The sequence below is a fragment of the Mauremys reevesii genome, linkage group 4 (genome assembly GCF_016161935.1).
Source record: "Mauremys reevesii isolate NIE-2019 linkage group 4, ASM1616193v1, whole genome shotgun sequence".
In the NCBI taxonomy this organism is placed as follows: Eukaryota; Metazoa; Chordata; order Testudines; family Geoemydidae; genus Mauremys; species Mauremys reevesii.
In genome coordinates this window covers 101,221,117-101,234,880 of record NC_052626.1, presented here as the reverse complement: position 1 = coordinate 101,234,880, position 13,764 = coordinate 101,221,117, and the positions used below count along the sequence as shown (strand labels likewise).

At 40.2% G+C, this 13,764-nt stretch overlaps 1 protein-coding gene across 2 annotated transcripts in view; it reads right to left on the bottom strand.

Annotated features, from left to right (window-relative positions):
• Positions 1-433: 433 nt before the first annotated feature.
• The window catches only part of PDE3B (phosphodiesterase 3B), a 271,481-nt gene continuing 258,150 nt past the window's right edge, over positions 434-13,764 (bottom strand). Inside the window, exons 15-16 of one of the 2 annotated variants that reach the window (XM_039535240.1) lie at positions 5,255-5,504; positions 434-4,852 (exon numbers count right to left, since the gene is read on the bottom strand). In XM_039535240.1, coding sequence (XP_039391174.1) covers positions 4,623-4,852; positions 5,255-5,504 — 480 coding nt within the window. In that variant the 3' untranslated portion in view covers positions 434-4,622. Of the gene's footprint in view, positions 4,853-5,254; positions 5,505-6,609; positions 6,740-13,764 lie in introns of those variants that run through there. The other variant, XM_039535241.1, reaches the window with a different exon arrangement.

Here is a 13,764-nt window from a genome sequence, read left to right as displayed (position 1 = left end):
GGAACGCAGTTCTGTTAGCACTGAATCCTCTCCCCAGATAGCGATCAGATCCAGTACCTCCCGTGCAGTCCATGCTGGGGCTCTTTTACGATTCTCAGGAGACTGCATTGTTAACTGTGCTGATGAGCTGTGCGTGGTCACCTGTGCTGATGAGATCTCCACGCTGGGGAAGCAGGAAATGAATTTCAAAAGTTCGCGGGGCTTTTCCTGTCTACCTGGCCAGTGCATCCAAGTTCAGAATGCTGTCCAGAGCAGTCACTGGTGCACTGTGGGATACCGCCCGGAGGCCAATACCGTTGATCAGCGGCCACACTAACCCTAATCCGATATGGTAATACCGATACTAGCGTTACTCCTCTCGTTAGGGAGGAGTACAGAAACCGGTTTAAAGAGCCATTAAAATCGATATAAGGTGCCTCCTAGTGTGGACGGTTGTGGCGTTAAATCGTTTTTACGCTCCTAAAACCGATTTAAACGCCTAGTGTAGACCAGGTCTAACTGACACCACCTGCATTGGTGAGGGATGCAGATAATGAACCATCCTTCCCCCCCCCCCCCCCCGACACACTTGCACTGCTCCTGAAATTACTTCAGTAGCAGAGCCAATATGCAGGGCCCAGACAACACTCCAACAGTAGTAATAATGGTATTGAGGGAAGAATCAGCTAATCACCACCTGAATCCTTTTATGTTTCTTTTGGAAAGGGCTAAAGTAATATGTCTAAACTTGTCCTTATGGATTGCAATGCCTGCAAGAAGGCACATCCTCTTTCTCATCTTCCAAAGGGGAAGAAATAGAAATTGCCCCTTCTTTGGAGGAGGAATTAAAAAATGTTTCAATTCTCTCAAGATTTTTCCTCAATTTTTTATTTGCTTTTGGTGGACCTGGCTGCCAGTTTCTCAGATGAAGTGACAGAGTAAGATCTCCTTTATATCCATTTTCTTAAAGAAGGAAGGTTGAATGCAAGGAACATAAATAAAACTTCTCAGATAGGGTTTTACCCAGGCAAACAATTATTTCTGGGAGCAGCTTTGTTGAATGGGCACTTACCTCAAGGAGTGCGGCATTGCTCTTGCCATCGTAAGTCCTGGACTCATCTGTCTAGCTTTGCTGTGGAAAGGGAGCTTGAAGGAGGATGCCACTAGCTGTTTTTGACTAGGTCTGATGCCCCCAACATAATACCCTGATGTCAAAGGAAGAAACGGCTACACAGAGGGAGCAGAATTTACAGACTGGTTCCATCCATAATGCAAGGCAGGCAATGAGGAAAAGAGAGAACCCAGTGAAGAGAATGACTATGGGAAACCACTTGGCAGGAAAGAGTCTTGTTAATTTGTTTGGTTAGAATACCAGTTTTCAAACCGAGAGATAACCCATTTGTCCAGAATGAAGGCTTTGTTAAACAGGAAGAGCAGTTTATAGTGTTATCTATCTTATGTTTTGTACAACATCCAGCACTATAGTGGCTAAGTGATTTTCAGGTAAATAAGATTTACATAGTGAGGATCCTAGTGCGCTTCATGGAAATATCTGCACTTTCCTCTTCCCTGGTTGGAGGAGACTCTGGTTTGATTAAATAAATATTTGGGGAGAGTTATTTTGATGTCTTTTTGGTATTTTTAAAGGTTTGTTTGTTTTACATCTATGCTTTCTCAAATAAAAAGAATCTGAATAGTTCCCTAAAGGTGGTTAACTTCCACCTTGGTCCAAGTTCCCGTGGGGACTGACTTCATAATTAGGATTCTCTCAAATGAGAATCTAGCTATTATGTGCTTTGTACTGGGTTTTGTGAGCTGCACTGTATCAGAGCAGCACAGCTTTCTTGGTGGTCATGAATAAAAATGTAACTGGGTTTTAATTAACTGATGGCCTTGAACTGACACCAGAAGTGGACTGGGAGCTGAGGGATGGAATGAACTGTGAGAATGCTATACTCATACTAGCCTGGCCTGCCTTACATAATCATTTATTATTGCTGATGGCAGCATAGCCAGTATTCTGACTCCTCCTTTTGTTGGGTCAGTAAAACCACATCCTTCACTTTTTATTATAGCCATGTTTGCAAATATGACTTGATCTGACCTTTAGTAATGATGTCATTACCTCCATTTGTTTCCTGATCTCAGACTGGGATTAGTCACATATTATACACATGCACATTCCAAGTTGGTTTTATTTTGTTTTATGATTAATCTTGTCTGTATAGCTTGGAAAGACTTAATCTGAGCATGTACCAAAGGGGTGCAATTTACCAAGCACTGAAGTCTCTCCATGTTTAACTCTAAAGGCTGCTTCTACATTTCTAACTATATAGAAGTCTGCCAGTGAAAATTGTTGCCAATGCTTAGTATCAGGTAAACATAACTTTTTCTTACCCTATTATAATATCTTTCTAGTATTCTGTTAATAAAGGTCTTAATTTAGAGAAGTTAAAAGGAAAGTTACAAATTAAAATATTACATTCATGCTAAAGCATTTCTCACCACTTTATCAGGTAAAACAAAACTGAAATTAAATATTATGTGAGGCAGACAGTGTTCATTCTTAAATGCACATGTATATGCTGAATACACCAGATAGTGAGTAATTAATAAAGCATAATGCAAGTGAAGCATAATTGCTACAGTAATCAAATTTTATGGGGGGAAAATCTATGAACAGAATGTACAATGTAAATGCACAGTCAACTTACATTTTCTAAATTTTATTACCAGTAGAAATATTTGGTGGGAACACTGCTTAGGCGTTACAAAAGATGTGGTGGTAGCAATGATGGCAGTTGCAGGGGAATTTGGCACTGGCTCTCTATAATAAATAACACAAGTGTCTGAGACAAAAACAACTCAGAGCTCCCATTTCTAGTAATTTAGATTGGCCAATTGTACAAAATTAGATTAAAAATCATAACAATGTAATGTATAACATAATGGTTTACACTAAGTTTATCTTAAGAAGATTACATTTTTTTACCCAATTGAGATGAAGGTATAAACACAGATAAATTTAGATACAGTCTGCAAGATTAACAAAAACAAATGTCTGGATTTATTAACTGTGCAGAATGTAAAGACTTGTTTGGTATTAAAAGGTACTCATTTAAAATTAGTGTAGTTTACTGTTTGCATAAGAAAATTACATATTTGCAGCCTAACTAGTTTATGCAGTTTCTTTGCAATTATCCTCACAATGATACTTGTCCTGATAACTTCTGTGAAATGTTTAGACTTCTCACTTAAAAACCTAAACCCCTATGTATTCTGTAATACAGTAACTGTATTTACACTGCTGTGGGGTATTACAAATACACAGTAGTCATGTTCTGCATTCTATATGTACTGGCCAGGATGTACATCTGATTAAAGGAAATATATGATGTGTGTATTATGGAAAATGAAAGATTAAAGTGCACTAAAATATGGGACATATAGAGATGGTGACTTTCCAATGACAACACTGTAATACATTCTTTATTCAATGTATGCATGTTCTTTCAAAACAGTAGTAAAAAGTTTTTAAGTTGTTTATCTCTAGCATGAGTGGTTTACACTATGTTTTGTGGTATGTATCTATGCATGATTTATAGGGGCAGGGAACACTTGCCATTTTGAAACAATAGCTTTTAAAAAAAAACGCGAAACTTTAATTCTCCTGAAGTTTTACATACAAAGAATAAATGAATTATGATCTTATTTTCCTCAAAAAATTAACATCTAACATTGGTGCAGGATTTTAAATTATATAAAATCTGCTGTGTGGTAAATTAACATGTTTTTTTAACATGAATCCTGAGTAAGAGTGGAACATATAGCATTACTGACTAAAATAAAATCCCTTCATAATTAAAATAATTGAACAGTTTTTAAAATGTTCTACCACAGAACAGCAAGGCAATATATAATGAGAGCCTTGTATTCAACAACTGTCATGAATACCCATTGCAAACCTGAATATTTTCAGCAAAAATAAAAACGGCATATTTTGCACAACAGTAAAAAGCATCAGAAACAGATGCACCTGGGATTTTTTTAAACCACAAAAATTAGTATTTAGCTTTTGTTTCACAGTCATCAAATGGTTAAACCAATCTGAGATAACTGTATTAGGTAAACCATTGCACTGAGTAAAGGCCCCCAATCAGGTTTGTACTGCAACATTAATATTGGTTTTCATACAGGCACAGACTTCCTTTTTATATTCATGTTCAAAAATAACATGAAGTACAAATCTCAAAATATTATTAGGATCTACCCAACATTTCCGCATACGCAAAAAGTTCTGGCCACTTTGGTAAATGAAGTCACTGAATTTTTTTAGAACTGGAGGTACCTCATGGAAAATAAGAGCTCTGAATTCAGCAAGGCAGCATTATATCAAGGTATTTGTACACCAAGAAGGGCAGGGAGAACTTTGCATCATGGTATACGATATTCAATCTTTGAATAAAGTTTTATATTCCATGTGGTGAAAGTGCATAGGAGTGGGATTCTGCTAGAGCAGCAAGAATCCTCTCACAGTATTAAGGCCTTTCAACTGCATGTTAACTGTGTTAGTCCATAGTCAGCACAGTGAAAACTGAATATATGCTTTCTGCTATTGTATTGTACACCAGTCTGAAATCTTCTCAACATGATTTCTCCTCTCCTAGCTGTCGTTCCTCTTCTTCATCTGCTTCCTCAATAACCTGAATTTCATCTGTTTGAGGTAAGGATGAGTTATCTGGCTGCAGTTTACTCCCTTCAGCTTTATTTTTTTCTTCTTCTTCAATCACATTCTTCCATATTTTGTGATTTTCACTCAGATGGTGCATTAGCTGGCAAAATATTCGCCTTCTGCCTTTTTTTCTTTGTAGTTCTGTAAAATTACAAACATACTTTTTTCACATGCTAGCCACAATCAAATATAGGGTAATTATATTCTCTGTTTATTAAACCCACATGCTACTCTGTAAACCAGGTGTAGGTTTGAACTCAACATAGCAAGTAAGAAATGGATGCTTCATCACAGCAAATATTGACATTCTATCTTTAATATCAAGTCCCTAAGGAAATTGGAAGAACTGACTAACTTCTATCTCAGGTTGTAAAACTCTTTCTAATTTTAATTCAAAATTAATTGCAGGAGATAATTATTCCTGCTTACATACAAGTAGCCAAAGTGAAAGGGCAAAAATACATAATTATTATAATGTATAAGTTCAACCAAATATTGCCAAATCCAAATCCATTAAAAACCCCTAAGTGCATCTTATCTTACTTTGACCAAAATCATCTTCTATTTCTTCATCTTCACTCTCCATTTCTTCTCCATTTTCATCTTCAGCACTTTCTATATCATCCTCCTCTGCATCAAGCCATCGGCCTGGAAGCAAGCCAGCTGCATCACAGGAATTACAAAGGGGGCCAACTATGTGAGTAATAAAAGATTCTTGTAATTTTGCAAGTTGAGGAGAAGAACGGTCCATGAAGGGGCTAATAGGTAATCCAAGGCTTGCTTCTTCATCACCCTGAAAATTTTAGAAATTCAACATTACTTTTAAAGTTTTAAAAACTGACTAGACATTGAGCTGATGGTGTCTCTTTTTCTTAAAAAGAGAAATTATTTTTTGAAAAGCTACTCTTTGTGCTCTTTATCTAAGATGACTTAATAAATAGGGAGAGATACTGGTCCATTTGGGCACTATCATGCCCGAGAATAAAGGGGAGTAAATTCTCCCCTCACTTTCCTGTGTGGCTCTGTGAGGTCATTATTTCTCCCCTTGTACAGGTGAGCACATCTTTGACTCCAATTGCTTAGCTCATGTCTGTAGGAAAGGGGAAGATAATCTGCTACTGATACAACATAATACTAAATTATTTCCTCCCAGGAGAGAAGCAGGGGAGAGAAGGAAAAGAATTGTGACTCTGCATAAGAAAAGATTCTTGTAATTTTGCAATTTGAAGAAAAGAACAATCCACAAAGAGGCAAACATGTAACTCTAAGGCACAGTTTCTTTCCGTGGCTCTTTTTTGAAACAGCATTGTTTTTGTACACAGGACTGTGCCTAATGGCACAAACTAGCCAACAGGGTCTTTAACTTCTGTTCAATGCTATTCCTGTCCAAAAACCCTGCCGATTTTTGTAGTTTTGCAACCTGTGTGTCAATCTATGTTGTTGCTAAACAAGCAGAACTCAGAGACAAAATCCAGCAATTTTCTCTGTATTTTTGGGAGGGGTCCCAGGTGTGCAGCTTCTGCAATACTATCACTGATGTTAATGAAACACCTGTTGAATTGAAGTTTGAAATATAATATATGTGGCTGTAAGTACATGTTTCACCAGCTCAATTTCTTTTTGGACTATGGATTAAAAGGTCTACTTGTTAGCCTCTAGAAATTGGTCAACAGCAGAAAGTATGTTACTCCAGAGATTATAAATACAGTTGGCTACAACTTTGTAGTAGTTCTCTATGTTCATGTTTAGAACTTCTGCTAATTAAGATTTCATGTCCATTTCATCCAGCTTCTGTTCATACTTATTATGATGAGGCAAAACTGAAGGGCTTTCCACCCATATTCATCATAGGATTCAAGGGATTACCATCTGATTTCTGGTTACTTAATAAAGGTAGCCAAACCTCCAAGCTCAAGCTGGTTGAGCCCACAAATTCATAGGGGGATTCCTCAAGTGCTAGGTTATAAGAAAGGCCACTCTTCTTTTGTGTTGCAACTGCATGATATTTAACAGCTGATAGAATTTTTCCTGGATAAAAGACAACAAAATATTCAGATTCCATGCCAGGCATTGAATTAGCTCCTTAAGGCCTCAATGCTACTCCCACCAAAGCCAATGATAAAACTCCTAATGACTTAATAGATAATAAATGAATTGAATCCCACATCATCTGCTCTTCTAAAAACTTTTATCAGTAAGGCAGATCTACAGGTGAACCGAAGCTTGAGACTCATCATTCATCAGTTGAATGCTGATGTCCTTCCTTCACTCTTTATAAGCAAGAGTAAGAATTCAAAAGAAAAGAAAAAATTAAAAAGCAGCTCCAGGTCCTACTACTTGCTTCGTAGGAGTGGATTAGCTGAACATTTGCCCCAAACCAGACAATTACCTAGAGAATGTCAGGAACCACTGGAGAACAGGTGCTGAAGAAGCCCTTTGAGCTCTTTGCTTTGATATAGCAGAGCACCAGGTGAAAATTATAGACTTTAGTGCAAGGGGAATGGTTCAAGTACCAGATAGCTTCACCAGAGCTGTTCAAGAAAACATCTCCAGATATGTGATTAAAATCTGAAAGGGAAGAAGTGCAGTCTGATGCAAAGATGATGCAGAGTTACCATCTAACTCAGATGAAGTGCTGAACACAGAGCATACTTGCTTTCCATTTGATGATGAGAGCTCAGGTCCTGAAGAGGTGTTGATGATGCACAGGTAAATGGTGGACTTCAGAGTGAAATCAGAGAAGAGGAGGTTACTTTCCTGTAACTGGAGGTTCTTTGAGATGCATGTTCCTTCTCTGTGTTCCACTGAGGGTTACATATGCGCACCATGTGCCTGGGGTCGGAGAATTTTGAAATAAGTGTCCATTGGTCCATGTATGTGCCCTGGCTCATCTTGTGCTTCTATCTGAGGCGATAAGTGAAGAGCAATCCAACTAAGTCTCCAGTTCCTTTCCACTGTGAATTTGACAGATCCGACCAAAGCAGAGGGGAAGGAGGGTGGAAAGTGGAATACAGATAGGGGCCACACGCCCCAAATAATCTCCAGTTACTGGTAAGGAACCTCCTTTTCTTCGAGTGATGATCCCCATTGTACTCCACAGAGGGTGACTGACAAGCAGAACCTAACTTGGAGGAGGATGTGAAGATGAGGGGAGAGGTTGTTTTAGATTTGATTTTGACAAATAGGGAGGAACTGGTTGAGAATTTTAAAGTGGAAGACTGCTTGGGTGAAAGTGATCATGAAATGTTAGAGTTCATGACTCTAAGGACTGGTAGGAGGGAGAACAGCAAAATAAAGAAAATGGATTTCAAGAAGGCAAACTTTAGCAAACTCAGGGAGTTGGTAGGTAAGATCCCACAGGAAGCAAGTCTAAGGAGAAAAACAATTGAAGACAGTTGGCAGTTTTTCAAAGAGACATTAAGGGCACAAAAGCAAACTATCCCAATGCATAAGAAAGATAGGAAGTATGGCGGGAGACCACCCTGGCTCAACCAGGAGATCTTCAATAATCTAAAAATCAAAAAAGAGTCTTACAAAAAGTGGAAACTAGGTCAAATTACAAAGGATGAATATAAACAAACACCACGAGCATATAGGGACAAAATTAGAAACGCCAAGGCACAAAACGAGATCAAACTAGCTAGAGACATAAAGGGTAACAAGAAAACATTCTACAAATACATTAGAAGCAAGAGGAAGACCAAGGGCAGGGTAGGACCATTACTCAATGAGTGGGGGAAAACAATAACAGAAAATGTGGAAATGGCAGAGGTGCTTAATAACTTCTTTATTTCGGTTTTCACCAAGAAGGTTGGTGGTGATTGGCAGTCTAACATAATGAATGCCAGTGAAAATGAGGTAGGAACAGAGGCTAAAATAGGGAAAAAACTAGTTAAAAATGACTTAGACAAGTTAGATGTCTTCAACTCACCAGGGCCTGATGAAATGCATCCTAGAATACTCAAGGAGCTGACTGAGAAGATATTTGAGCCATTAGTGATTATCTTTGAAAAGTCATGGAAGACGAGAGAGATTCCAGAAGACTGGAAAAGGGGAAATATAGTGACAATCTATAAAAAGGGAAATAAGGACAACCCGGGGAATTACAGACTTGTCAGCTTGACTTCGGTACCCAGAAAAATAATGGAGCAAATAATTAAGCAATCAATTTGCAGACACCTAGAAGATAATAAGGTGATAAGTAACAGTCAGCATGGATTTATCAAGAACAAATTATGTCAAGCCAACCTAATAGCTTTATTTGACAGGATAACAAGCCATGTGGTTAGGGAGGAAATGGTAATTTGGTATATCTTACTTTAGTAAAGCTTTTGATACTGTCTTGCATGACCTTCTCATAAACAAACTAGGGAAATGCAACCTAGATGGAGCTACTATAAGGAGGGTGCATAACTGGTTGGAAAACCATTCCCAAAGAGTAGTTATCAGTGGTTCACAGTCATGCTGGAAGGGCATAATAAGTGGGGTCCTGCAGAGATCAGTTCTGGGTCTGGCTGTGTTCAATATTTTCACCAGTGATTTAGATAATGGCATAGAGAGTACATTTATAAAGTTTGAGGGCAATACCAACTGGGAGGGGTTGCAAGTGCTTTGGCAGATAGGATTAAAATTCCAAATGATCTGGAGAAATGGTCTGAAGTAAACAGAATGAAATTCAATAAGGACAATTGCAAAGTACTCCACTTAGGAAGGAACAATCAGTTGCACACATACAAAATGGGAAATGACTGCCTAGGAAGGAGTACTGTGTAAAGGGATCTGGGGGTCATAGTGGACCACAAGCTAAATATGAGTCAACAGTACAACACTGTTGCAAAAAAAGCAAACATCATTCTGGGATGTATTATCAGGAGTGTTGTAAACAAGACACAAGAAGTAATTCTTCTGTTCTACTCCACGCTGATTAGGCCTCAGCTGGAGTATTGTGTCCAATTCTGGATGCCACATTTCAGGAAACATGTGAACAATTGGAGAAAGTCCAGAGAAGAGAAAAGGTCTAGAAAACATGATCTATGAGGGAAGATTGAAAACATTAGGTTTGTTTAATTTGGGGAAGAGAAAACTGAGGGGAGACATGATAACAGTTTTCAAGTTCATAAAGGTTGTTACAAGGAGGGAGAGAGAAAAAATGTTCTTCTTAACCTCTGAGGATAAGACAAGAAGCAATGGGCTTAAATTGCAGCCAGGATGATCTAGATTGGACATTAGGAAAAACTTCCTGTCAGGGTAGTTAAAAAACTGGAATAAACTCCCTAGGGAGGTTTTGGAATCTGTCATTGGAAACTTTTAAGAGCAGGTTAGACAAACACCTGTCAGGGATGGTCTAGATAATACTTAGTCCTGCCTTGACTGCAGGGGATTGGACTAGAAGACCTCTCGAGGTCCCTTCCAGCCCTATGATTCTATGATATTCAGTGCCTGAAACCTGTCTGTGGGCAGGTATGCTTATGCCATGGTTTATGGTACCCCAATGAAGTCCAGCGATTGCGTGGGTTGAGGATCACTTCTTGATGTTAATGCTGACTCCCAGTGAAGAAAGGTGGCTGAGTAACAGAGAGGTTGATGCATGGGTTTCCTGTTGGGACCTGGCAGCCAAGAGTCAGTTGTCGAGGTATGGAAAAACCAGGAAACACTAACACCTGATGTGAGCTGCTAGTACAGAAAATACTTTGGTGAAGACTCTGGGAGCGGTAGCTAATCCAAAGACAAGTACCCTGTTTTGGAAATGGTTGTTGCCCACCATAAATCTGAGAAAACATCTGTGGGCAGGGTGAATATCTACGTGGAAGTAAGCATCTTTCATATTGAGAGTCAAGAACCACATGCCTTTCTCTAAGGGTGGTATTATCACTGCTAAAGTGACCATACAAAACTTGAGTTTATGGATAAAACGATGGAGGTGGCAGAGATCGAGGATTGGTCTTGAACCACCTTTTTTCTTGGGTATCAGGAAATAAGTTGCATAGAACCCTGTTCCTTGATATTGTAGAGGAACGTGTTCTATTGCTCCCTGTTGTAATAAGGAGTTCACTGCTTGGATGAGAATATTGTTGTGAGAGTGGTCCCTGAAAGGGAGCGAGGGGTTTGGAGGAGGTAGTATTACAAACTCGATGATATAGATGACATTTAGCACCCATTTGTCTGTTGTTATAGACTCCGAGTGTGGAAAAACGAGTGCTAAATGACCCTCAAAGAGAGTGGAAGGGTCACGAGATGTTAGGATTGGTGGTTGGTGGCTCTAAAGCTCATGTCAAAAATACCACTTTATTTGTGGTTGGGTTTGAGACGTGCAAGCCAGCATGGGGGGGGGGGGCCAAGGGAGCAAGACCTTTGAATCTTTTGTTGTTTATATGGGGGTTCATAAGGTCTCTGTTGATAAAATTGAGGAGACCTGTATCACTGGGTGGATGACGGGTGGTAAACTTTTGTTTCAAGGCAGAAGTGTAGATGCTAAACAAGCAAAGGTTAGCCCTGGAGTCTTTCAGTGTATGCAAAGACTCATCTGTCTTCTGGTTAAAGCAATGGAATTTGTCAAAACAGAGGTCCTCAATGGTGTTCTGGATCTCTCTAGGAAACCCAGAAGCATGAAGCCAGGACTCCCCACACATCATGATAGCCATAGTCATGGCCCTGGAGGAGTTATCAGCTGCATTTACTGCAGACTGGAGGGCAGTTCTAGCTATGAGTTTCCTTTCAGGCATGATCTTGTCATGGGAAGGTTTTAGCGAATTCCTCAAATTTAGTGTAATTCAGGAAGTCGTACTAGGCCAATAATGCTTGTAATTGGCTATTCAGAATTGTAAACTGGAGAAAGAGAAGACTTTTCTTCACAGAAAGTCTAGACACTTTCCTTTCTTGTCTGCAGGTGTAGATTGAGGTGTTTCTGTTTAGCAATATGTGCAGCAGCCTGTACTACAAATGAGTCTGGAGCTGGATGAGAGAAGAGGAATTCTGATCCTTTGGATGGGACGTAGTGGCACATCTCTGCTCCTTTAGGGATGGCTGTACATGCGGCAGGGGTGTGCCACACTATCATGATTGGCTCTAAGATGGCTTTGTTGATTGGTATTGCTATTCTTGCCAGTCCCGAGGTGTGAAGAATGTCTAGAAGCTTATGCTGGAAGTTTTGGATCTCTTCCAATGGGATCTGGAGTCCCCAGCAACTCTCCATAAAATCTCTTGGAATTGCCTGAAGTCATCTGGTAGGGAAGGGGATGATGCAGTCACAGCCTCACCCAATAGGTAGATAGTAATCTAGCCAGCTCCAGCAGAACTGGCAGGACTGAGGTATAAAATTGTTCCTCTGCTATTGGATACATGCACCTGTTTGATGGATCTCTAGAGAGCAGATGACAACTGTCTTGTGGATCAGGGCTCCCAATATGGAAAAGAAGTTGGATCCACAGGAGATTGCAGGGTCTCCATAGCATGGGGTACCAGTGGTTCTGGAAAGGATGAGGAGGTAGTTGATCCCATGGATATGTCGGACTTCATGATAGCGCATAGGAGCAGTATGATAGAGGTGGTTCTTCTTCCATTTACAATTCGCTGGAAGAGGAAAAGGCAGACTCCTGTTCTAATGGCAGTACTGTCAGAGCCAATGGAACACCATATAGCACATGCAAGAAGAGCAAGATACCTGTGGTGGGGATATGATTTCTTTGGAAGTGGAGGGGCCTGATGGAGTAGGAGACTCTAGATCTAGCCAGGTGTAGACATCTTGGGGTGAAGCCATGGATCCAGAACTCCCTGATGTGAGGGGCACTCTCTCATTCCTGGTCATCGGTACTGGCGCTGAGGTTTTCCTGGTATGGGAGGTTCTCATGTCTTGTGAGGTGCCAGAGAGGGCGATACTGATGGTTCATCACCTGGAACCACTGGATCCCATTGTTTATGGGTCGTCTTCTCATGCCTGTGGGACTTGGAATGTGGTCTGTCCCCTTGGGCCAACCTGGAAAAGGGAATATCCAATTTCTTGGACTTGGAAGAAGACTTAGTTCCATGCTTATCGGAGTGCTTCCTAATCTCCAGACTAGGCCCCACCCTGGGGACTGTGGGGCTCCCAGCACCGAAGTCGGATGTTGTAGCAAGAGAGACACTCCTCAGTGAACCAAGCCGATGTATGGAGGGAGGGGTATTCCCAAGTCTGGATCTGAATGTGGTCTCATGGCCATCTCCATGAGATACTTCTGGAGACAAAGTGCTCTGCCTTCTCAGGAACAGCTGGGGAAGGACTGGCACATATTGCTCCTAGCTGCAATGTAAGCTTCTCCCAGGCAGTAAAGGCAGCGCTGATGGTTGTCGCTGACCGAGAAGGATCGCAGGCAAGAGGCACAGAATTTGAAGCCTGGAGTTCTGGGCATAGTCTGCTGTGGAGGAGATGCGGGAGAAGGGATAGGGAAATATTCCCAAAGTCTACTCTAAAACTAACTGTTAAAACTAGTAACTATAAAAACTAGGAAAAAAAGAAAACTACAGTAGAAACTCAGAGTTACAAACACCTCAGGAATGGAGGTTGTTCATAACTCTGAACAAAACATTATGGTTGTTCTTTCAAAAGTTTACAAGTGAACACTGAGTTAATACAGCTTTGAAACTTTATGCAGAAGAAAAATGCTGCTTTCTCTTTTTTTTTTTAGTAGCTTACAATTAACACAGTACTGTATTGTTTTGCTCTTTTTTTTTTTTTGGTCTCTACTGCTCCCTGATTGCATACTTCCGGTTCCAAATGAGATGTGTGGTTAACTGGTTAGTTTATAACTCTGGTGTTTGTAAGTCTGAGGTTCTACTGTAGTAAAACTACAGTTAAAAATGGATAAAACTATGCTTTTTAAAAGTGCGTCAAAGAGGAGAACACTGAAGGCTCCAACCTGGATCATGTGGCAGTAAGAAGGAACTGGCAACTTGGTCAGTCCGCCCCACCCTTTATCACCTCAGACAGAAGCATTAGGTGAGTCAGGGTGCATGCATGCATCAACAGATACTATTTTCAACATTCTCTGACTCCAGACGCATGCTGTACATGTGTAACC